Source organism: Phoenix dactylifera, chromosome 8 (assembly GCF_009389715.1).
Source record: "Phoenix dactylifera cultivar Barhee BC4 chromosome 8, palm_55x_up_171113_PBpolish2nd_filt_p, whole genome shotgun sequence".
NCBI lineage: Eukaryota > Viridiplantae > Streptophyta > Magnoliopsida > Arecales > Arecaceae > Phoenix > Phoenix dactylifera.
This window is the reverse complement of record NC_052399.1, coordinates 7632773-7659208: the sequence shown is the minus strand read 5'-3', so window position 1 is coordinate 7659208 and position 26436 is coordinate 7632773. Positions and strand designations below refer to the sequence as shown.

The 26436-nt window shown below is 39.3% G+C and overlaps 2 protein-coding genes across 7 annotated transcripts; both read left to right on the top strand.

Moving 5' to 3' along the window:
- Positions 1 to 155: 155 nt before the first annotated feature.
- On the top strand, positions 156 to 7166 carry LOC103701539. Of its 5 annotated transcripts, none has more exons than XR_005512766.1 (5): positions 156 to 274; positions 359 to 538; positions 4836 to 4945; positions 5164 to 5284; positions 6206 to 7166. XR_005512766.1 is itself a non-coding variant. In XM_026802390.2 (5 exons), the coding sequence occupies exons 2-5, from the start codon at positions 410 to 412 to the stop codon at positions 6406 to 6408; spliced, it is 369 nt and encodes a 122-aa protein (XP_026658191.1). In that variant the 5' UTR covers positions 156 to 274; positions 359 to 409; the 3' UTR covers positions 6409 to 7166. The 5 variants fall into 5 exon arrangements, 2 of the variants coding, with proteins under 2 accessions (XP_026658191.1, XP_008781847.2); XR_003384587.2 differs by having other exon boundaries at positions 5164 to 5307; XM_026802390.2 differs by having other exon boundaries at positions 5164 to 5241; positions 6357 to 7166.
- An 8990-nt stretch (positions 7167 to 16156) lies between these two features.
- Positions 16157 to 19299, top strand: LOC103701540 (60S ribosomal protein L7-2-like). 2 transcript variants are annotated; one of them, XM_008783629.3, is made up of 6 exons: positions 16157 to 16344; positions 16735 to 16945; positions 17474 to 17571; positions 17689 to 17826; positions 17910 to 18012; positions 18762 to 19299. In XM_008783629.3, the coding sequence occupies exons 2-6, from the start codon at positions 16760 to 16762 to the stop codon at positions 18975 to 18977; spliced, it is 741 nt and encodes a 246-aa protein (XP_008781851.2). In that variant the 5' UTR covers positions 16157 to 16344; positions 16735 to 16759; the 3' UTR covers positions 18978 to 19299. The 2 variants fall into 2 exon arrangements, with proteins under 2 accessions (XP_008781851.2, XP_038984772.1); XM_039128844.1 differs by lacking the exon at positions 16157 to 16344 and having other exon boundaries at positions 16718 to 16945.
- Positions 19300 to 26436: the final 7137 nt, after the last annotated feature.

Genomic DNA, 26436 nt, shown 5'->3' with positions numbered 1-26436 from the left:
AAGTTTCTTCTGGAAGCTACCAACTTCGCAATCCAACGGTGGATGCGCGGGAAGGAAGGTAAATCCTTCTTTCGCCCGAAAGATACAACCCCCATCCTTGTGAACAGCGGGCGTCACGCTCTTATCAAATGCAAAACAAAATCGGATTCATGTCCGGAGGCCTTTTCCTCCTCCCAAAGACCCCTTTTTTGTCTTCCTCCCCTTTCCCCTTCTTCTTCCTCCTCCGTTCTCCGCAATGCAAGAAGCCTCCGAGGAGTGATAACCCATCTCCCAGGTATATCCCCCTTCTTTGTAAACTGCGCGATGCTTTGTTTCCATTCTGGCTGTGTTATCGTTGCTTGTTGAATCAATGATGCAGCTGGTCGATCCGCTGGGGGAGAAGAATAGAAGGAAGGAAAAGACTCAACGGATGATCCTAAAAATGGAGGATCAGAGGAGAAAGGAGAGAGGCAGGCAACTCGAGATCCAGATGATGAAGGAAAAGAGGATCCAGCATCAGGTGGGATATGGCTCCTCCTCATCCTCCAATACGCCGCAGGTATACCAATCCCTTGAAAAATTTAATGGCTTCTTGGTTTTTTTTTTTTTGGTAGAAGGATGTCCTTGCATATCAAAAAGTTTTATTAGACTAATTATAACAATCTATTTCACATGTGGCTACATCTATGAGTACTTATTTCAAGTAACCTATTTGTTTAAGAACCCGAAAGGGCTTCAGATACTTCTCTGATGCCGCCGGCATACTCTGATGAATAATGATCTTTTTGACTTGATGATGGATGGTTAAATAAAAGTATATGATGTTGGATATTACTGCATGGATTGATGACTATGCTATTGTAATAGCTTGTTATGTTTGATGAATACTTGTTAATATATACTATGTAGATGCTAACATACATACATAAATAAATAAATATTGTTGCCTCCTCGATGTATTGTATCGCATTTTTTTCAAGATTTGTTGTATTTTTGTATCCATATCATGTCTTGTTCTTGCCTCGTATTCATGTGAATAAGTGCTTCATAGATATGGAATATGTTCAAATGCCACTTTTTATCAGGTTATGTCCTAACCTATGTCTACATCGCACTATGCAACCCCATATTGTGCTAGAAGCCCTTTACCAGCATATCAATTCTTGTCCTTCTTTCTTATGGGGGTAAACTGGCGGGCTCAGATTAATATAGATTAATATACAAACTTTTGAAACTTTCTATCCTTTAGTTGCTATGTATTTTAGTTACTGTTTGTTTGCTTCTATATTCACATATAGGTAATGTGGTGTATCATATAAGTTGTTTCTGCATGAATAGTATTGAGAACTTAACTAGGTTAAACGCTGAACTTGTAGTCTAGACAAAAGCCTCAGAAATCAAGGATTTCGAAATTAATAGGACGAAATAGTATAATGAATGACGTAAAGTGGAGATAGGAGTGAAATCGAGTTTTTGTTTGAAGTTGATGGGCATAATCATCCAAAACGGTGCTATTCATTTGGGCATAATGATCCAAGATTGAACTTTTGAAGGCAAATGAAAACAATCAATGTACACCTTAATCAAGTTTCCAACTCTTGGTTTATTCCACTATCACCTTGCACTTAACCTCAAACATACTGTAATTCAGCCTTTATAGAAAAGAGTAGTCCAAGTCTCTAGTACCACCTCTTACTCTAGCATTCAACTCCCAGAATGTTCAAAAACGCCAGCAAGGTCTGATTCTGGCTTTCTTTAGCAAATTTAGTTCTTCTTGTAGGTCCATAATGCCAGTTACTTCCCATTGATTTTGCTTTCATTGTGCAAGCAAGGAGGATATAAATTGAGAAAAGCTCAAGTGACCAAACCTTGACTACTGGAAGAAAGGACAATGTTGGTTACATCACCTTATGTTTTTACTTTGAGCATCAAAGCTGCTCGAGAGCTTGTGAAGGCACTTAAGTTTGATGACTCTAGGACAAACTGGGACTAACCCTTGTGTTTGCACCCATCCTAAACTCAAGAGGAGGTTATAGATTTGAAACTTGAGAGATGCTTTCCAAATATTTAAGTTAGGATTTCCTAAGGTGGCAGTTCGACTATTATTTACAAAAAGAAAGGACCACTCTAGCAATCTTTCTGCTCATATGCTCTCCACCTCTTCTTTGCTAATTGCCAACTGTGGCTTCTTTCCATAAACTTCTTCCTTCATCTGCTTATATCCCTTGTCATGTTCTTATATCGACTAGCTCTTTCACAACAGAGTGGCTGTAGTCATTCATCATCTCCTCAGAGTTATGTGGAGAATCCAGCCTTTTTAAACATGGCTGAATTTTGCTGAATTTCAGTTAGAAACCTCTGGCTTTAAAAGAAATGGTTTAAAGGCTGAGTCCTCATGAATTGCCGAATTCTTTTAAACTGGATGATGTGCAACCATCTGAGTCAAGAGACAACCAAAGTCACCCTAACCTTCTTCCCACATCCCTACTGATATTTGCTTCATAACCAGAGCTAGCTATCTGTTCTTGTCAGTAAGGAGGTGTCACGCTAATTTTTCCACATTGAAAACAATCATTGTCCTGTTCCAAACAGCTTGCTTGAAAAGGATATACACTCTTGGCTTCTAGAGGTGTCAAACTTGATAATTAGCTCTCCATAACATTATGCATACGATGAAAGTCACCAGCACGTAAATCTAAATCTGAAGGAATCTTCATGTTCTCTTCAAGCTTCCAAAATCTTAATGAATTCTAATAGGCTAAGAATATATTCTATTACTTAATATAATAGGGTTTTATCAGTATTATGGATTGATAGAATATCTAACAGAATGTAGAACATTTTGGACAATATCCTGTTATCTGTATGCTATATCATATGTGATATTGTCTCTTAGCAAGTCTCAGTATGATGATTATACTAGTTTTCAACAGTTTGAATTGATTGACGCTAGTTGATTTTCTGTTACAATAGATAGAGGAAACAAAAGATAGCCAATAGCTGTTTCAACATCTGCAATAAGAAAGCATCTCCTTTCAAATTGCCTTTCACGAATATATCTTGTATCTGCTCATGGCATCCATCTTAGGGCTCGTTTGGTTCGCGGGAAAAGAAGGGGGGAAGTATGGTCAACGGAAAAGTAATGAGATGCCTTTTGTTTGGTTGGAGTTTTCAAAGGAGAGAAATGGAAAAGTTGTATTCCCATGGGAATATGATTTCTACATTTCATGGAAAAGTCTTTTCTATGAGAAACATGAAAAAGTTATTTTCTCATGAGCCAGGAATAACTCCATTTTTATTTTTTTTTCAAAAAGGCCCTTCAACGTTAAAGAGGCATTAAAGACCTAAATTTTGTTAAGAGTATAATAGGAATTACACATAACTTTTTTAGGAAAGTGGATGGTCAACCAAACATAAGTACTTTGAAAATCTATCACTTTTCCATGGTCAACCAAACATGCCAAAAGTACTTTTTCAGGCATCCTTTTTCTAGAAATCTGCTTTCCAGGAATCTTATTTCTAGAAGAAAAAATGCTTTCCGCGAACCAAACGAGCCCAGTTCTCAAAGACCTTTTGCTAGAGCCTCCTACCGAGCAGGAACCCAGAAAATACAGACACCTTCTACATAGACTTACCTAAGAAGTTAAGAACAAACTCAAATGATTCATTTTCAAGTGACTACATACATGATATGGTTTTCATGGATTGAGGTTACTTTCTCTAGTCTTCACCACCTGTACATGCTTGGTTACTGAACGGGATTGTGTACTTGCTCTATTCTTCAGCCTGAGATTTCCAAGATTTAATGATAACCTTTTGAAGGGAAAAAGTGGTTGGCTTCTATTCAAGTCCATGTATCCTACATGTCTCTGAAGATATCCAAGCTAGCATTTGCAGAAGGGCATCATCATCACTATCTCAAAGATGGATCTTGGAGGATCAAATAATCATGATCCACATCTTTAATGATTATCTGCATCATTTATTATGGCTAGAACTAAACAAATTGTTTCGTTACTTCTAATCTCTGTGATTTCAGAAAATAAGCTTCCTTCTGTCACATGGCAAAATAATTTAGTTTATTTTAATTTGGATCTATTAGATATAATTAAGTTTTGGGATGTGAGTTTTAAGATCTACAGATTGTGATCGACAATGTATATTCTCATTTCATATGAACCATTGTAGACTTTACAACCCTAGCCATGCCAATATCAACCATGTTGTGTACAATTAATGCATAGGTAAGAGAACTTCAAGATATCAGAATTTTGATTTGCTAAGTGTTCCAGATGTTATTTAGATGGTTGCAAGATGAATGGTTTATTTGAAAATAAGAAAAAAGGTTTGTTTTGATCCATACATATATGGTAGCCAAAGCACTTGAATTTTTATTAACTTGTGCATGATATAAAAAGATAGCAGGAATAGTTTGTAACACCAATTTGGATACCCATACACTTCTGATGCTACTTGGGCCTCAAGTAACATCAAAGTTGTCCAATACAAATTAATTTAAATGTTTCTATTTTATGTATATTCGCTACAACACCTATTTTTTCGAAAGTTTTTTCTTAAAGAAAAAGTTTATCATGATCTGGTTATGAATCGAAACAGAGTAGGATATAATTTATATTGATTTGTAACTAATCAAAGTTGCTGTTTGATATAATTGAAATCATTATGCAGTCATCGGTCATGAATTATGATTGCTATAACTCAGAAGTCTGTCTCACAATGATAAATTCTTTTCCAATTGTTGATTCCTTTTCTTAATGTTCTTATTAGATCATGTGTAGTTGTCAAGCTGTTTGACCATTGATCTTGTATAATTTTGATTTGTATAATCCATGCAGAAGGGAAGTACCTCATCATCCCTTGTGAAGGTCCCCACCTTGATTTTTACTCATCTACCCTTGCAAAGCATTTCCTCAATATTCCCACCTGAAGCACCGCTATCCTTGAAGTAAGTAGTAATATTTTCTGTTTATGTCAATGGTGAGAATTTGAGACAATAATATTTCTTATCAATCATTAGCAATGTTTTTATGCGACATACAATTGTCGTCAAATTGCAACTCTAACTCTCTTGCATGTACGCCACCTGCATATAAATTAGAGTCCAATGCACTTGAAAAGGGGAGACTCACAGAAGTTGATCAAGGTTCCATATTATTTTTGCAGAATTCGAATTTCGAGGGTGTTGAATTTTTCAATCCATATACAAGAGGAGTTGTCAGATGAACATCCAACAACTGAATGGTCAGGTTCTTTCTAAAGAGGTTGCGTATGAGATTAGGAAGTGGTATCTAGCTAAACTTTTCAAATGTAAGCATCACATAATTGCCAGTAACAGCAGTTAATTTTATGTTTTAGCTGGAGCTTTCACAACACCACAATCAAAGTTGGATTTCATTATAATGCTTATCTGTATTCATACTAATCCAAGAGGAGGAATTTGCGTAATGATTCGTAAAAATGGTCACTGGATGAGAGTTAACCTTCCGTATGGGGATGTGAGCATGAACAGCTTATACTGCATGATGACAAGATATATTGATAAGTTGTTAAAGCGGATTATATGTTATACTACTAGATTAAGATATAAGATTACAACTCTTTATCTCTACAAATTTTAAGTGATGTAGAAAATCAAGAGATAACATCGAATATTGAACAGTTAATGTTTGAATGGATTCCTGCAAAATCCTATCCCTAGTTGAATTTCTTGGTGCTAACTTTTAATCTCCAGCCCTAAGAAATTCAACCGGCGGTAAGATTTTGTAGGAATCTATTCAAACATTGACTGCTCGATATTCAATATTATCTCTAGATTGTCTGCATTACTTAAAACTTGTACAGATGAAGAGTTGCATTCTCATATTTTAATCTCGTATTATGACATATAATCTGCTTTGATTACTTATCCACATATCTTGTCATCATGTATAATTAAGCTGTTCATGCCCACATCCTCATACAGAAGGTTAGCTCTCGTCTTGATCATTTTCATGTACTTATTACATGAATCCCTTTTATTTGATCAGTATGATTGTAGATAAGTACCATAATGGAATCCAGCTCTAATGGCGGTATTGTAAAAGCTCCTGTTAAAACATAATACTGGTTGCTATTAACAGATATCAGTAATTGTGTGGCTCTTGCATTTCAAAGATTTAGAAAATAAATATCGTTTGTTGATCTCATAAGCAACCACTAAATCTAGTGTGTCCGGCCGTGCCATCTACATCAACAACGAAGACCATTGGATCTCAATGCATATGATCTGCCCTGGAGATGAAGCTTGGAAGGTGTATGCCTTTAAGAAGCATGAGCGATTTACTTCTATAAGTGCTATGACTTTAGTCGGAATGCAGGTTCTGTGCATTGATTGTAAGAAAGGGAGGTTTGTCACTCTTGATCTGCTAGAAAAGAGTTGGATGTTCTTCTCACATCACCATAACCTTATAGGTGGTTCGAAAAACATTGTCGAAGGTGAAGGGGAAATTGTGAGGGTCTATTTTGTGTCTCCATGCTTCAGCTCTTTAAACTTCTCTGAACTGAATATCTGGATGATCTTGAGTTGGAGAAAACCAGTTGTTGCTCATTTTGCATGGAGGAACAGGGGAAGGAAGGTTTCCACTTTAAGACCGAATGAATATTGGGAGCCAAGATGTCTGGACCTTGAGGCAGCAAAACGGAAGAGATTCATCTGGGAAGAACCAACTGATCCTGATATGGAGTCAAATGTCTATATCCACAACTTGGCGGATGGCAGCTATGAAAGTCTACCGCCAAATTCATTCCCTGCTAAGCGCGTGGCATGGATCTTGTCAGCTAACAAAGAACTCTTTCTCAATCTGTGGGCCATCAGCTCTTTCTGTTTGCATGGTCATTCTATGTAAAAAGTCATTGACCTAGATTGTGGTGTTTTAGGGGCTTTTGCCTAAACAGATGCGAGTATGGAGGGGGATGTGACACATGACACATTGCTCTCTATCTTGCAATCCAACTGATCAAATAGATTTCAGGATCGCGTTTTGGCATTTTGTTTCATTTGGCCGACCGTTTTCTACATTTCTAACTGGTTCGCATTTATACATTTGATGATACGCTGCATCGCATGAACTGATGCATTTTATTGAGACGTGTGGGACTTTGTGTCCACGCATTTATCTGCCTTCAAATTTTTTGTCGTCCGCAGTGTTGTCTTGTTGCTAGTTTAACCATGCCGTGCTGTGATTGTCAAGCAAGGTTTTTTGAGAATGTTTCCATCGCTTAAGATTTTTTCAGCACCACAAGGCAATGGACTGCACTTGTTGGCTCATCGAGCCGTCTACTCCTCTGTCTTGGCCCATGGATGGATGCCCCTCACGAAAGCAGAGTCTTAGATGAAGATCATTAAGCAAAAAGACAAGAAAACTTAGCAGCCCCTCATGGGAGTTGAAGTAATTAAAGGAAAAAAAGCTATCAGCATGCAAATATTTGGATGGAAGGCAATTCTTAAATTGTTGTTACCTGGATCAAGCCGACCGAAAAGAGGGAGCACAATATTATTCACATAGTGTTTCTCATATAGCATAGGATATGAACAAGTTTCCTCTTGATGTTTACTTTCATTTTGCTGAATGAAAGCTACGAGGCATCGGCCTAATTTTCTCCTGAAAACACGTTTTTGCAAGATATCACATTTCTTGAATTAAAATTTCATATGAAGAACAAAGAGATTATGAGTGGGATATGAAGTCCTGCTCACCTTTTATGTTCCATCAAATGCTCAAGTTTTGCCTAGATCCCAAGACATCTGGAACTGCAGTTCTGTTCTCCAAAGAATCCACAGGTATAATGTTTCATTTGCTGGATATCCAATATAGAGTCCCTGAGAGAGCATATTATTGAAACCCTTAGTTCTGTCTTCGTATGTGCGTTTCTAACTATTCCATGTTTCGTTCCAAATGTCGATTTGATGTGAGTGGAAGGAAGAATGCATGAAGCACGGCAAAGGAAAATGGACAGATCACCCCTCGATCTATACATTTTTCCATCCACTTGCATCAAATCTACGTTCCAAATCCACCAAGAGTGGAAGGTTCCGTATAGATTTTATGGTTATTACTGCTAGTTATGCTGCTTTTTTAGTACAACAGCGGCTCACACGTGACAGATGTGAGTGCAGCTAACAAAATTAGAAAAAAGAAAATAGAACAGAGGATAAGGTACAAACATGTGGTCTTCTTAGGTGAAGCCTTCAGAATGGTGAGCCCCAAAGGAGGCCGCCTAGTCAGCAGCACTATTCGTCTCCATGTAGACATATGTGGCCCGATAGAAACCACACTCATCTAAGAGCCTGTAGATGTCGAGGAGCAGCGGCCTAGAACCAGCGGTACGACCCCGACCCCGGATCTACTCGATCATTGTGGCCAAGTCTCTCTCGAGGAGGATACAGTCCGCACCCAGCATATACCTCGCATAGGTGATGCCCTTTCATGCAACTCTAAGCTCAACACTGATTATAGATTTGTCGAAGATTTGCCGGCCCCTAGCCACTATCAGTCTGGCATCATGGTCTCTGATGACGAATCCTATACCTTCACTGCTTCCTCCCTCGCCAACACACTTCCTAATTATGCTGCTTTCCTTTCGTGGTTGTGGGCAAACTAATCAAAGCAATTTCTAGAGGTGCTTGAAAGTTCTGTAAAATTCATTAATAGCTATAGAGACAGGAATGATTTTAGATGTCTAGTAGAGCTTCAACTTGCAAAAGAGACAGGTTGTTTATGGCTTTTTGAGTGCTTAGGGACCAATAGTGCAGAGCACATTGCCCTTGGTATTTTTGAAAAAACACTTCTGCACGCTCAAAAATATCCAAGCACTCAAAATTATCTTATATTTTAAAAAACTTTATTAATAGCCATACGCAATTGCACGTGCATTATAACTATTTAGAGATGAAAAATTTATAAAAAAATCCTTTATATTCAACCGCTATTTTCACTGGTTATTTTTGTTAGCATTTGCGGTCCAATAAGCATTTTAAAACTTCACATAACATATTATGTTTATAAACTAACTTCAATGCATGCTATAATCTTATATCATTCATGTTTAGAAAGATTATTCTTAACCACCTTTTTTCCAACAAAAAAAGTGCCATACAATGCATTTGTATAGTGTCTAGCACATGCAGCAGATGTTTGTAGTTCAATGATGGAAAGAGAGTAAATATCGGAGAAAGAGAGGGAGAGCAATCCATCAGGCTTCATAGTTAGCTTCTGAGTATCTTAAGACCTTTTCTGCCTGATTACCGAAGTACCTCCACTATGATTTCTTCTACAACCCTGTTTGTCTCTGGTGCTACTAAAATTATCTCTTGCTTTGGATCCTGCTCTGCAATTTCTAGCCCCATATTCTGGGCGTGTTATGGGGGAATATTTGACGGGAATCGTGCACTTCTCCTTTCCTGAGTTCAGATCAACCACCGAGCACACTGAGAATACAGATTCCTCCCAGAATCGATGGAGATAAAAAAAAACTTGGATCACGAGATGCAAACACAAACAACAAAATAAGGAAGAAACAAAAAAAAAAATCCAGAGAGAGAACACAAGGATTTTACGTGGTTCACCAAAACTTGGCTACATCCACAATCTGGAACACTGCCCAGGAGGATCTATTCAAATCCCGTTTAGAGCCGCCGCTTACACCCGAGAAATGCCGGCTTGACTCCGAGAAGAAAATCCAAGAGCACAACCACAAGCCCTAGCAAGAAAACCCTAGAGCACAACCACAAGCCCTAGCTTCTCTCTCTCCTTGATAATTCTTCTCTCTTATATCCCTAGGTCTCATAAGAGACCTATTTATAGTCCCCAGACTCTCAGGTGATCTCCACCGTTGATTTGCCACGAATAGGTAACTTAAAATCGTGACCGCACGGATTCCGCGCACAGTTGTCGACAACCCAATCTCCGTTGTCGACAACTGATGCCAAGATCACCAAAAAACACCTTTCTGTCCTTCTGTCTTCTGTTCACAGTTGTCGACAAGTCTGGCTGACTTGTCGACAAGTTCTGTCCAGTTGTCAACAACCAACTCCCCGTTGTCTACAACTCCACAGTGCAACTTTCTGAAACAACCTGAAACGATCTTCAAGCATTCACCTGTAACTCAGACAGTCTTCCAGATCTTGAGTCTTGGCTCAAAACAAACTTGCCGAGCATGGGGCTGGACCTCTCCCCCAACAATCTCCCCCTCCAGACCCATGGGAAGAAGAGAACCACTGCACATCTTCTTCAAGTCATGCCCACGAGCTTAGAAAAAGCTCGTGCTTCCCTCGAGTCACAATCTTAGTAGCCATATCTGCGGATTTTTACTTGTGTCAATTTTCTTGATAACCATCTCCCCCTCTTCAAGCACTTCTCGGATTCAATGATACCTAATTGCTATATGCTTGGTCCTCGGGTCAATTGCACTCTGAGCATCACAATGTAATACAAAAGCCTCCTGCTTCATACCCAATTCAAGAAGAAACCTCTTCAACCAGAGAAGTTCCTTGCCGCCCTCATTCACAGCAATATACTCAGCCTCGGTTGTAGAAAGAGCCACACACTTCTGCAACTTCGACTGCCATGATACAGCTCCCCCTGACAAAGTGAAGATATAACCAAAAGTTGACCGCTTCCTATCAAGATCACTTGCCATGTCTGCATCCGTATATCCTTGTAAGATTGGATTGTCACCGCCAAAGCACAATCTGAAATCTGAAGTTCCCCTCAAGTATCGCAGTATCCACTTCACCGCCTCCCAGTGTTCTTTGCCTGGGTTTGCCATATATTTTCTCACCACACCCACAGCATGAGCAATGTCCGGCTTAGTGCACACCATGGCGTACATTAGGCTCCCCACGGCTGAAGCATAAGGAATTGACACCATCCTTTTTTTGTCTTTTTTTGAATCCGGTGACATACTAGAACAAAGTTTAAAATGACCCACCAGAGGAGTACTTACCGGTTTTGCATTCTTCATACCAAATCTCTCAAGTACCTTCTCAACATAAGTATTCTGAGACAACCATAGTCTTCGACCCTTCCGATCTCTCTCGATATTCATGCCAAGAATGTGCTGGGCTGAACCCAAGTCCTTCATGTCAAAAGCTTTGAAGAAGTCCCTTTTCAATGCCCTAATCAAATCTCCATCCTGGCCAACGATCAACATGTCGTCAACATAGAGTAGAAGCACTATGAATCTCCCACCGGTAAAACTCTTTTGACAGACACAATGATCTGCAGTTGTACGAGTGTATCCCTGACTTACCATAAAGGAATCAAACTTTTTGTACCACTGTCGAGGAGCTTGCTTCAGACCGTACAAGCTCTTCTTCAAACTACAAATCATATGTTCTTTGCCTTTCACCTCGAAGCCCTCTGGTTGCTTCATATAGATCTCCTCCTCGAGCTCTTCATGAAGAAATGCAGTCTTGACATCGAGTTGCTCAATCTAAGTCCATCAAAGCTGCCATCGCCAATACCACCCGGATTGATGTCATCTTCACCACAGGAGAAAAAATCTCAGTGAAATCAATACCTTCTTTCTGCTCAAAACCTTTGACCACCAGTCACGCCTTGTACTTTGCTACTTGATCGGTACTATCTCGTTTGAGCTTGAACACCCACTTGTTGTGCAAAACTCTCTTTCCCCTTGGAGCTTCGACAATCTCATAAGTGTCATTCTTCTTCAAGGAATCCATTTCCTCTTCTATAGCTTTCAACCACTTTATCTTCTCTTTAGTACAAAGAGCTTCGTTGAAGTCCTCTGGTTGCCCCTCTTCTGTAAGCAAAGTATATTCCTCTGAACTATACTTTCTTGATGGTATAGGCACTCTAGTGGACCTCCAGAGTTGAGGCACTTCCGAAGGTGGGAGCTCTACTTCCTGCCTGGTAGATTCATCACGTACCGGAGCTTCATTACCACCAGCATCCTCAACCACTGGTTCTTTATGAGCCTCTCCCTCTCCCCCCTCTGAGAGCTGTGGGGAAGAGATGGGAGTTTCATCTTGTGGACTTCTATTATCATTTGGCTTCATATTCACCTGGATGTCGGCGATAGTCTCGTCTTCAAAGAACACTACATCCCGACTTCTCACTATCTTCTTGGCTTTAGGGTCGTACAAGTGCTTGCCGAATTCCTCATCCCCATAACCAACAAACATACATGGTATGCCTCTATCATCGAGCTTTGACCTATTCTCCTTTGGGACATGCACATATGCTTTGCATCCAAAAACTCTCAGATGGGTATAGGAAATCTCCTTCTTCAACCAAACACTCTCTGGAACATCCCCCTTCAAGGCAACTAAGGGAGACCGGTTGACTATATAGGAAGCAGTTAACATTGCCTCCCCCCAAAATGTCTTTGGAAGCTTTGACCTGAATAGCATCGCCCGAGCTTTATCCATCAATGTGCGGTTCATCCTCTCCACCAACCCATTGTGCTGAGGGATGCGGGGAACAGTCTTCTCATGCTTGATACCACGCTGAGCACAATAGCTTTCGAACTCATGGGAAACATATTCCCCTCCGTTATCACTACGGAGACACTTGAGTTTCTTCCCAGTTCCACGCTCTACTTTCATATGGAACTTGCTAAAAGCTTCAAATACATCAGACTTGTTCAGCAAAACATAAACCCATACCTTTCATGATGAATCATCGATGAAAGTGAGGAAGTAGCGGCGCCCACCGAGTGTAGGAACGTGGAGTGGCCCGCATACATCGGTATGGACAAACTCCAGGAGCTCTTTCTTCCTCTCTGAGTGTTCTGTGAAGGACACTCTGTATTGCTTTCCTGCTAAGCACGCCTCACAAGAGCGGAATGCCATCGATCCAGCATTTGAAGGAATAAGGTTCTTCTGACCGAGTAATTTCATCCCTTTCTCGCTCATGTGGCCAAGTCTTTGGTGCCATAATTCAGGAGTAGCTTCAAGAGCATTTACTGACTCCCTTTGAGCATCTATCTCCAGATATGTCTTGTACAAGGTACAACATGCTTTGCCTCTAGCCACTGTCATAGAGCCTTTGCTCAGCTTCCATGCACCCTGTCCAAACATACTCACATAGCCATCCTTGTCAAGAGCCAACCTTGAAATCAAGTTCAGACGAAGATCGGGGACATGTCTGACATCCTTCAGAACTAAGGTGCAGCCAACCTCTGTCTTTACACATATATCACCGATCCCAAGAATTTTCGCCACACTGCTATTTCCCATCCTGACATTTCCAAAGTCACCAGTTCTGTAACTTGTGAAGAAATCCTTCCTAGGAGTCACATGATACGATGCTGCGGTGTCAACCACCCATTCAACTTTGTTGCCTGAGGTATGAAGGCATTCTCCTAAGTCTACAAAGACAATAATGCCATCATCCGAAGTAATGGCAGCCAATGTGCCATCATCCGAAGTAATGGCAGCCAATGTGCCATCATCCTTCTGCTTCACCTTTCCCTCCTTCAAGTCCTTCTTAAATTGATAACAGTTCTTCTTCATGTGGCCCTCTTGCTTACAATGCCAGCACTGATACTTGGACTTCCCTTTTGACTTGGACCGAGCAATAGACTTTCCTCTGCCACAGGGCTTCCTGCTATTACTTCTTCCACGGTCCTCATTTACCAAGACTTGCGAAGGCCCTTCACCGTTGGCCATCTTGCGAGATTCTTCATTTAACAAAACACTATGAACTACTGGTACTGTCAAACCACCTTTTAGAGTCAAGTTGCTGATTGATACCACCAAGGTATCCCAGCTACTTGGGAGAGAACTCAGCAACAAGCTAGCCTGAACTTCCTCCTCAAAAGTTGTTTTCATGACTACCAACTGGTTTACAATACTCTGAAAAGCATTCAAATGTTCTGCCATTGAAGATCTATCTCTATACTTCAGGTTCACAAGTTTGCGGATCAATAGAGTCTTGTTTCCCACGGACTTCCGCTCGCACCTTTCGTGTAGCTTTTGCCACATCTCAAATGCCGAAGTAATTCCAGAAACATGGGGATAAATGCTTACATCAAGCCATTTTCGGATCATCCCGCACGTTTTCCGATTCAACACCCTCCACTGTCTAGGATCCATGTTATCTTTCATATCAGCATCTTTTAGGATAGGCTGATACAAATCCATGCAGTAGAGTATGTCCTCCATCTTCTCCTTCCAGATCGGCCACGAGTTCATGCTGGTGAAACAAAACATTCCAGTATCCTTGTTGTTGCTTCCCATGTCCATCTCTAGATCTGGATCTAGCAAAAAAAAAAACAATTTCTCCACTCACTTGAACCAAAGGCTCTGATACCACTTGATGGGAATCGTGCACTTCTCCTTTCCTAAGTTCGGATCAACCACCGAACATGCTGAGAATATAGATTCCTCCCAGAATCGATGGAGATAAAAAAAACTTGGATCACGAGATGCAAACACAAACAACAAAACAAGGAAGAAACAAAAAAAAAAACAATCCAGAGAGAGAGAACACAAGGATTTTACGTGGTTCACCAAAACTTGGCTACATCCACAATCTGGAACACTTCCTAGGAGGATCTATTCAAATCCCGTTTAGAGCCGCCGCTTACACCCTAGAAACGCTGGCTTGACTCCGAGAAGAAAACCCAAGAGCACAATCACAAGCCCTAGCAAGAAAACCCTAAAGCACAACCACAAGCCCTAGCAAGAAAACCCTAGAGCACAACCACAAGCCCTAGCTTCTCTCTTTCCTTGATAATTCTTCTCTCTTATATCCCTAGGTCTCATAAGAGACCTATTTATAGTCCCCAGACTCTCAGATGATCTCCACCGTTGATTTGCCACGAATAAGTAACTTAAAATCCTGACCGCACGGATTTCCGCGCACAGTTGTCGACAACCCAATCTCAGTTGTCGACAACTGATGCCAAGATAGCCAAAAAACATCTTTCTGTCCTTCTGCCTTCTGTTCACAGTTGTCGACAAGTCTGGCTGACTTGTCGATAAGTTCTGTCCAGTTGTCGACAACCAACTCTCAGTTGTCGACAACTCCACAGTGCAACTTTCTGAAACAGCCTGAAACGATCTTCAAGCATTCACCTACAACTCATACAGTCTTTCAGATCTTCAGTCTTGGCTCAAAACAAACTTGCCGAGCATGGGGCTGGACCTCACCCTCAACAATATTTTTGCGATAATGGAATGCACGCATTAATAATATAGGCGGTGGCATATCAACAAATGTCATTATTGTTATGCTGACTACCAGGCCGTGAGGCTTTCCCAGGATATGTTTTCTATTTACATTCCCGTCTGTCTAATGGTTCTATCAATCGACCAGACGGGTTGTGTTCCAAACTTCCAATCAAAAGGAAGCACCTAAGGAGGTTGGGTTGTTGGGAGAGCCATTTTGCTCCCTGGTCTCTGGCCCTCAGAGGACATTAGAAGCAAATCTGGAACAATTAATGCATCCTTGTAAGACTAATTGTTGGCAGGCCACTCAGGTAACTGATTAAGCCACTAATCATGCTTGCAAGCATGAATGGTGGACTGTGGCTGTCTAGACCCTGCATGCTTTTTTCCAATGTCCATCAATAACAAAAGAGGGATGCAAGCCACAGCTCGGTTTTGATGCTATGATGGGATGATGGAAGTGTCTTGGTTTGAGGCTCATGCAAGCACTTGTTGAAGAGCTGCCATAGTAAATTACCAAATTCAACAAAACATTTGATTCTGTTTTATCCTGAAACCAATTTCTACTTTTTCATTAGTAAGTTCAAGCTTAGTGACTTTTTGTTGATGGAAGATCATATGATACATGGACAAAATCTTGTTAGCTACGCCTATTGCATGTGCCTCATACTAGCATAAAGGTAAGAACCTTGTATTATAAATAAAATTTGGTTCAAGTTCAACTAGTAGACACTGCTAATTAGTTAAAGAAAAGCATTATCTCATATCATAATCACAAAATTTAATTAAAATTATCATGATATAGTGAGTTAATTAGTTTCATTTCTCCTACAAATAAAAACCACGTGTAAGCATAACTGGGCCGGCTGAAAATTTCAGGCCCGGCCGTGAACGTTAGACCGTGTCAATAGGCCTTATTTATCCCAAATATAATAGATGGAGCAATATATAAGGCTAACGATTCCAAGATCCAACGGCCGGAAGCGGGAGATCACCAGATGAAAACCCTAATTAAAAGAAGAGAAACCCTAGAGTTCCCGGGCTCTTTCCCTCTTTCCCTCCTCCATCGCTCCCTCTCTTACCCCGGCTGCCGAGCCGCCGAATCCCTCCGGCCGTCGCCCCTCCGTCGAAGACCGGAGCCGGCCATTGCTTCCCTCTGCGGATTGCCGGTACTCTTGTCCTCACCCGCTCGTTCCCCCTCTTTTCCCGTTTTCTGTGAATCATAGCTCACTTATATTACTTTTGGAACGGGGCTTCATCTCTATTGCCCTAACTTATAAACTTTGAGAGCTGGAATTATGTCATCTGCGCTCAAAATCACTTTTTTTTTTTAATTTCGTCAATGATTTCAAACTATATGATGATATAGTGTGTAAATTTTTGAGTTTCTTCCCAAATTTACTCATCTATAAAGCGGTAAAAGTTTGCATCTTTTACTTGATTTGATTTGTAACGAAAGTATTCTATTTGGTTAACGAATCCGATCATTCTCTCTTCTTTTCCTGGATATTTCTTGCGCTATAGGTTAGTATTAACTGTGAGTGGATTATTTGGTGAAGCTGCTTTGAAGGTTATCAGATTTTCATGGCGGAGGAGGAGCCACAGCCCCTCACTTATGTCCATGAGACGGTGCTAAAGAAGAGGAAAAACAATGAAGAGTGGGCTATCAAGAGGAGGGAGCAATTGGAAGCACGAAAGAAAAGAAACAAAAGGGACTTGAAATTCGCGATCAAAAGGCCCGAGGAGTTTGTCAAGGAATACTGTGATAAAGTAAGCATATTGCATTATTTATGGCTGCAATATTGCTGGTGCTTGGTTTGGCCTATTAAGATTTCTCTACTTGTTGCTTATTATCCATTCTTGCATACTTTCATCAACATTTTGTAAGTTTGTTTATTATTTTCCTTTGTTTGTAATTCTTCAGTCTTCTTTGGTTCCTGATTTTCATTTTGATATATATATATATATATATATATATATATATATATATATATATATAATGACCTAAATTTTTTTGTGAATAATTTTTTAAAAAAATATAGAAGTACAGTTTATGTAACAAAAGTCCAACCACCATAAAGAAAATTGGAAACAAAATATTTGAGTTCTTTTTGCGTAACATCTGTAACTTTAATATCATAGATACTTAGCTCATTGCTAAACCTAGGCCATATCAATTAGATGACATGTTCATTTCTTGTCACTGCAAAGCTTTTTTTGGTTGTATGTTTGGCATCTGAAATTTGTAAATAGTTAAATTTGGAATTTTTTTTTCTGATTTTCTCACTCATTTTCCAGGAATTGGACCACATTCGGATGAAACAAAGGCTGAAGCTGCGGAAATTGGCTTCTGACAGTCTTAAATCTGAGTTACTTTTTGTTATTCGTATTCGTGGGTGAGTTGGGGATGTCATAATACCTCTTATTTTGCAAATTCTCTTGTTCAAAGCTGATTTTGACATGTTTGCCTCTGCTAAATCGGTTTTCTCCCTCTTTTTTGTGATAATATTCAGCTCAAGGGACATGCATCCTAGAACCCGAAAAATCTTGGACTTGTTGAGGTTGAGACATTTTTTAAGTGGTGTATTTGTGAAGGCCAGTGAAGCGACTTTGAAAATGTTACTCAGTGTAGAGCCATTTATCACCTATGGGTAAGAAATCTGATATGTTCTTCATTATTTTACCATAGTTCTTGTTTTCTCTTATGTTCATTTAAAATTTTATGTGATCGCAGCTATCCTAACTTGAAGAGTGTGAGGGAGCTGATCTACAAGAAGGGCTGTGGAATGATAGATAAGCAGAGGGTTCCTCTCACAAATAACAATGTTATTGAGCAGGTGCAGTCTCCTGCATTCTGTATAATCTTTCACCTGCCACATAACTTATTTTCTGTTTTACTTTTTCATGCATGGTCTGTAAATTTACTGTGACTATGGGTTAGGAACAAAAACCATCACAACAATAATTCATTTCATATTGCTTTGCATTGTTAATTTTTGACTGTACAAATATTTGAAATTTTATTTGGAAGGACAAGAACAAGATTCGCATTGAAATTTCTGGTAGCATTGTAATTCCTCGAAGTCAAAGTTCAAATGCTGAAAGATTTCCTAGTCATAGGCCTTGTCTAAGTGGCTTATACTGCATCTCATTCAGAACACAGAAATAACATCATGCTGTACCTTGGCCGTTTCCTCTCTCTACCTTAACGTTCTTGGATACTTCTCATGCACCACAATTCAAGACAGTGTGGAAAACAGTCACCACCTGATCGGATGTGAATTTGGCGGGTCGTCCCACCTTCCTACGGGTTTGGACAAGCTGTATTTTTCTCATTGCAGCTACATGTGACTTGACAAGTCTGAGTTGACCTGAGCACCTACGATGTTAACATTGATTCTGACCTGCATTTTTTGAATGGGAAAACAAATATAAACTCAAGTTTTATGCCTCGAGTAAACTTGGTAGCGATGAATGTGTTAAAGCTGCCTGTTCTCCATTGAAGATGATGTGCCCCACATCATCTGTTTCCTGCTTTAATTTAGGAATAATAAATACTTACAAATTGTTTTGCTGCGTAATTCAGGCACTTGGAAAGTATGGCATCATCTGTATTGAAGATATCGTGCATGAGATTGCTACGGTGGGATCACATTTTAAAGAGGTGACCAAATTCCTGTGGCCATTCAAGCTTAAAGCTCCTGAGAGACGTCTGCAGTTGAAGAAAAAACCCCACAAGGACGGTGGTGATTCAGGCAATCGTGAAGAGCGCATCAATGAACTCATAGATAAGTTCAATTAAGGTGGTATTTGGAGATGCAGTAACAGCATTCATGTGATGTAGCTTGACCATCATCAATAGTCTTAAAATTGTGATTTAAAGCAGAGATCTTATTGTATGTTTATGGTATTTGAACATATATTCTCTGATCCATTGCAATTTTTCATCTTTCTCTAAGTTTTTTTCTTTCACTTTTGTAATAGATGTCAAGAATTTAGTTGTTGAATCCTGCAACTTATGCCTGGTATATTTGTCTTGTTCAAACTTGGAGAGCAATTCGTCGGTGAATTAGTTGATTATTCTTGTTTTTGAGCTTAATCTTTTATTGAACTGAATCCTCTAAGCTTGGGAGATTTCTGTAATTCTTGACATTTGTACTTTTTTTGTTCTGCTGCTCGCTATACGTGAGAAAGTCTGCTACCTTAAATGCTATTTCGTAATGACAAATATTTGCTTATGCCTTTACTCCTTTTTTCTTGGTGGTTGGGTTGTGGGGGGGGGGGGGGGGGGGGGGGGGGGGGGGGGGGGGGGGTGGGGAGGGATGGACTGAATTGCTTTCCACATTTTTGCACAATGACTCTTCAAAATCCTACTTTTTGTATTAAGACCAGTTCCATAGACCAGGAGGAATTATCAAAAACAAGTCTTGAAAGACTAGTACTGTCTGTACTTGGGAGTTATTGAAAAGAAAGTCCTCAAAAGCCCTGGAAATTCTCGACATTCCGGCTGTGGAATTGTTGCAGATTAGGTTGAGGGAACCATTTTTCAAGGATGATATTTTGGAGTGCCCAGACTGTTATGATTTCTTGAACAGGTCAAGCTTCTTGTGAAGCAGGGTGTGTTGTACCTCGGCATGAAAAGAAAAAAAAAATGATTGGTCTTCTTTCTTGTAGATCATTGGATCATGCTCTGTATAGATCTCAAAGCACTCTAAACTTCTTGATTCATCGTAGCTTCACAGATGTCGAAGCGATCATCAGGTAGCAACGCAAGAGCCCTCCACTGCTATCCCAACACGCTTTTCCTTATTAGCAGGTGAGAAAAAATAAGGATATTTTGAGGTTGTCAAGCTCTATCTTTATCTCATGAATGCTAGCTAAGTGGTCGTATCTCTTTGCTTATAAACGAGGGTATCAGGTTTATGCCTCAAATGATGTTATTACAGCAGTCTTATTTCTCTCTTATCAATGTGTTTCTCCAGTTGCTTCTGGGTATTCTGTAATACTCCTATATTATTTTTCTGTTTTGGTATTTTGATACCTCATCTCCTACAGAGATCATCGCTTTTAACCTCTGTTTTCGGTTTTCACTTCATCTTCCAATGAAGATGAAAACTCCTCCCTATTTCTGAAAGAAGAGAGCACCCTATCACATGATCGGCCGTCCAAGAGAAAGAAGGAACGAACGGTGAAACTAGTTCTGGATATCAAACAAAACAGGACTGGATATTTTAAGGTTTGCAACGGAACAAATCTGAGCCTGAAACAGATGTTATATAGAACTTACAAAAGGGTGGCAAAGCTGGTCAAGAAGTTTCCTCATGTCTGATAACTGATTCTTATAATTAAGGAAACTACAGGTATTAATATTTTGTTCAAAAAACTGCAGAATCTGTATGATTCCTAATCTATACCTGACAACAGTTTATGGAGCTATATATCACAGTAACTTGTGATAATAATCAGCTCCGCAGAAGTTAACAAGAATGTCCGATAGACAGAATTTTGACGCAACAACACATGAATCTATGGAATTTAATCTTACAAGATGTCAGACTGCCAAACTTCTGAAAGGAATGAAGATTCATGATGACCTATTTTTCCTGCAAGAACAATCACTCTATGGCAGCAAGCCACTCGCTACATGGACGTATCCATTAATGAATTGCAGTACATAATAATTATAACTTAATTGCGCAAACATTTCACCAAACGACGGATTTTTTGTTGACGCTTGCATGCATGCATACTGGGCTGGGCAGGAGCCCTAATTGTGACATTTTGGTGCTGGGCATAATAGGCTGTGGAGGAACTTCCTAACAACAGTCTGGAAGCCTTATCCTGCCCGCAGGCATCATGCACCCGGACCAAATTCTTCCGAGGTCTCGTACCATTACCCATACCCGCCGTGGATCGAATAAAGTTACAAAAATTATTATTTTTAATATATGTGTGTGTGTATATATATATATCCAAATCAGATTTAGAGCTGCTTTTATCATTATCTATACCAGCTTCGGATCCATTGTGAGTCAGGTAAAACGGTGAGGACCCATGCGGGCCTGTATTTAGACCCATATCGATTATTTACTAGATAAATCTTGAGTGCTTATACAGGATTAAGAAATGCAGATAATTTCTTCCGATTAACCATTTTGAATGAGGTCCTGAGTTGTTACAATTGGTATCAGAGCGAACCTAACCCATAACCTATCTAGAATAGGAAACACTGCAATATAGATTTATTGGGGCTAACAACGGACCGATCATAATGCTTTGATTAGATTTGATTGAATTTGAACCTTTAGCCTGACGGATACGTCCGAACTTAAACGGAAGGAGTATGTAAGGATCTGTGCACGCATGTGTTTAGTCCCATATCGTTTCTTCACTGGATAGATCTTGGATACTTATATAAAATCAAAAAATTCAAATAATATTTTTCAGCTAGTTATTTTGGATGAGGTCTTAAATTGTTATAAAAACTCGCCCCATTTGAATTAGGTTAGGTTGGATATTCGATGCAACTGAGTAAATTGTCATCCCCATCAAGAGCAGTGATGGTGTTTCTAATAGTAACCGTAACAGGACCAGAAAGCCTGCTCTCCTTTACTTTTGGCATTATGGTATCATAAATGAATTACTGAGCTGTACCTTGAACAAGAGGAGAATTGATGTCAATTTATGCAGGTTTGTGGGCAAAGGGATGAGATTTGTGGCTCATGGGTTCAGATCGACCTGGATCGACCCTATTGCCAAAAGGATACTTGAACCCATCATTCATGTCAGAGAACAAAATAGACCTTCATCACCAAGTAAAGCTCCTTTATGAACAAAATATTGGGGATGCCATACCTAGCTAACACCGCGCATGCTCAAGGACAAGTCTTTTTCTTCTGTTTTTCGACTTTTCTCTCTCTCTCTTTTTTAACCCCCTCCCTAACTTGTTGATATTACTGTTTGTAGATCTGTCATGATATTCCTGAACTCCTAGCAGCCCTGGAAAGCTTAGTATCGTGGAAAGGCAAGACCCCCATATTCTCTACAAGCTACACGATATTCCACAATTTCATGTCAAGATAGGTGAAAGGATAGGATCCTCATGAATGTGAAAAATCTTCTTGAATGGTGTAACAATAGTTGCAGATCTAAGCAGAGAGAGGGAGGCAAATATGGCCAACTAGTTAAATTAAAATAAAAATCAAATCAAACTGTAAAAATTTAGATTTACAGATAAAAAATCAAAAGGTGAGAGGCTTTTAATAGAGGTTTTCATGCAGACATTTTGATAAAAAGATAGTACATTTGATTAGGGGTCATACAAGCCAAGAGATTTTGGTGGTGGATTGAAATTCTATATAGGTAAAATGTTAGTAAACTAGAGAGGGGAAGGTAAGAATGAAAGAGAGAAAATTTTCAACCCAAAAAGGAAACAGTGGAATAATTTAAAGTAAAAAACAGTTTCCATAGCATCTTTGTGAAAGTGAGGTTTGTCTTTGTTAATTCAACCCTGATCACTTTATTTATTTATAAAGAAGGACAATCACTTAGGAATCCATTGAGAAGGAGAGATATGTCTCTTCATTTTTTGTCTCTAAATATAATATAAGAAAAATTTGGCCCAAAAGTTGTGTTATAAACTATGGGATCTTTTTGTTCAAATCGAACTAAATTAGTTTTAAAATTTTAATAATTCTTGGAGAGGACTATGGATGGTTTCACTTTTTTTTAAAACAAAAGGGTGATGTTTCGCCTGTATTATATTTATCTAGGTTGGTAACTTGACTTGCACTAGTCTAGACCTAAACCTAGAGTTTCACTACACCAAAAAAGAAAATTTCCGACTCTTATTTGCCGACGCTTATTCCAAGCGTCGGCAAAATAATTTCTCCGTCAACATTTGCCGACGCTTTTTAAAAGCGTCGGCTAATGACGACGCTTTTAACGACGCTTTTTAGCGTTGTTAAATAACGACGCTTTTAAGCATCGTTAAAAGCGTCGTCGGAAGCCAAAAAACCACCTCATTTTAGTCCCACATCGGTGGATCTGAAAAAGAAATAACTGTTTATATAGCCAAATCCAACCACTCTGCATGGATGGAATGAAGGTATCGATCGGGGAGGTTGTTTGCATTTCTCTTTGTGTTCCATCAGCACCATGGAATGGAGGAGAAGATGCAGATCGTCAATGAGAATTTTCTTATGATAATTAGCGACGCTTTAAAGCGTCGGTAAAGAGCGACGCTTTAAAGCGTCGGGAAAAGCGAAGCTTAAAAGCGTCGCTAAATTATAATTAGCGAAGCTTTTGGAAGCGTCGGAAAATATTTTTTCCACTGTAGCATAGGCGACGCTTTGTAAAGCGTCGGGATGGTTTCTACCGACGCTTAAAAGCGTTGCTAATGTCCAAGTTTCTTGTAGTGTTTGGACTTTCAAATGGAAGAGTATGGCCACCGAGAATTCTCAATTAATATATTTTTTTTCTCTTTTTGATATAGATTTATTATTTTTATTAGAACTCCATTCATGAAATTCCTCTCGCAAGAAGAGACACTATATGAAATGTAGGTTGGAGAAATCAAGAACATTCTCTTCTATTTTTTTCCGAAATAAATTAAATGCCTTTCCTTAAAAATAGAGGAAGCCTATGTTTCTTCCTCTTATCCCATTTAATAAAAATTAATTAAAAACTTCTCCATAAACCAAAATTAAACACAAAAATGAATTTAAATATTTACTTATAAAGTTAAAAAATGTTTTGAATATTTTGATTTTCGCTAAACACTACATAAAATATCTTTTAAAGTTTGAAGAGTCTAGTTCACATCTGTTATCTAATACCCACCACGGCCGAACTTGCATACCACTTTAATACTCGTAGACTCGAGGCTTTACAGATCAAGAACAAAAAAATAAAAAATATGAAATTAAGCTAAAATGTGAAATTGAGTATCCTACCCAAGTGCTAAATAATTTATTAATATTTATTATCATCATTTTTAAGATATATAATTATAAAAATATGCAAAATAAATTATTTTTTCAAAAGTAAGAATTTTTGAAAGTTTACTATTAATTCTCAACATTCTTACAAAAGTAATTTTACTTTTCATTACTTTTCTTTCGGTGCATTTCACTGCAACAAGAATACCTTCAAAAATTCCACCCATTGTACGGCAGAAATCTAACCAGACAAAAAACAAGGGAAAAAAATAACTATGAAATGCATTTACTCTAACTTTTGCTCAACAATGAAAGACATTTACTACAGCCACTTTAAATAACCATAGTAAATTCCTTGTTCAACAAAAATTAAATGCATGCTTAGAGTCCGTGACACTTGTACGCTTCTCCATCTCTCTCTCTCTCTCTCTCTCTCTCTCTCTCTTCCATATCTCTTTTTTTTTTTTTTTTCTTGGGCTTTTTAATCCCCTTACGTGCTCTTTTCTTATCATCACCGCTATAGTCTCACCGAGGCAACCCAAGGACTCCCTTCCCACTTCAACTTCGCCTCTCTCTCTCTCTCTCTCTCTCTCTCTCTCTCTCTCTCTCTCTCTCTCTCTCTCTCTTATTTTATTGGGGTAATTAATTCCCCACCCTCCGGATGACTCGGCTATAACAAACCGTCCCTGTTGACTGAAAATGAATTTTGTGGTCCAACGGCTCTCCAAACTATAATTCCCGGTTCCTGGGAGGATTAATCTTTGAAGATAATGTGCCGAATATGCCCCGATCCATGCCAACGCTAGTATTTTGAAGGCAGAAATTGAGACGTTTGGAGTTTCCGTAATCCCTGTTCGCGTGGCCAAAGGAAGGCATTTTCGGTTTGAAGGCGGGGAAAAGTGAGTCGTTTGGAGTTTCCGTAATCCCTGTTCGCGTGGCCAACGGAAGTCATATTCGGTTTGAAAGCGGGAGAACTTCACCGTTGGAATTCCAGAGAAGACTTTGGAGCTCCACAAGCATAGTCCTCTGTTCTTTGAGGTTCCAACGGACGGTATGCTTATCGGGGGGCCAACGGAAGGGTTTTTGGTTTGAAGGCGGGAGAAGGTTACCGTTGGAAGACCAGAGAAGACTTTTGAAGGCGGAAATGAAGTCCTCTGTTGTTTGAGGTTCCAACGGACACCTGTTTGCCACACCTATTTGCCGTTGGAAACGCCTGCTAGTTAGATGTGGGACATCAACGAGGACATATACTGGTAGACGAGATGGTTGGCATGGTGTTTATATCAAAGTATTCAGAGCGATTCTAGAAGAGTTGAACCGCTACTACATTTGGCCGCGGGAACTGGAGTCGAGAGAGAACTCCATTTTCTGTTTGAACTCCATCCGGCAAACAGATTATATGCAGATTGCCCATCTGTTTGAACTAGAGTCTTCTCTTCTTTGATAAGCAGATTACCCATCTGTTTCCCATCTTCTTCCGTTTTGCCATAGGGTGTGGGAAATTAAGATTATGTTTTCTTTGTTTATGAATGCCCTGTTCTGCTCCAGTCTACCATCTTCTTCCATTTTGCCTTAGGGTGTGGGGAATTAAGATCAGGTGTTTTTTGGAAGTTCATGAATGCTCTGTTGTGCTCCACTCTCCCTCTAAGTCTGTTATAATAGAGATATTTTGCTAAGGTGCCTCTGATTCTGCACTCTTCGTCTGACTTTGTTATAACCGAGCTGAGCTCCAAGAATTGCCGTGACCTATTTCCTCCCGTATAGCTGCGATTCCTATGGCGAATAGTAAGAAAACATCATCTTTTTTTTCTTTGTTTTTGGATCTCTTTCTCGGTACATTTCAGTATAAATCCTCCTTTTGGATCCTTCTGTGTAGTTTTTTTTTGGCTATTTGTTGTTACAGTAGCGAAGCTGTTATTATTTCCATTTGTGAGGACACAATTCTTGATCAAATTTTCAAGAAAATAGTGGAAAGGTGGAGACATTTATCTTCTACAATGATAGAAATTAAGTTTTATATTCTAAACAAATCTAGAATGCTTGTTACGCTCATGAGCGATAAGGATGTTCGTAACATGCATCAAATACATGTGAACTTAAATGCGGCAGTGATCGAGATGGTTGTTACTCATTCTCTAAGCTTGATCGATGCTGCTGATATGGTAATCAATACGAGCTATTCCATATTTGAAATTTTATTTTGTTCATTTGAAGCTAAAAGAACATTAATAAGTGTGCTGAAATTATGTTTATCGTTTTGTATGGACAGTGGCTCATCCCATGGTGCTGAAATTAGTTGGAGATCCAAAAATATTTCAAAGA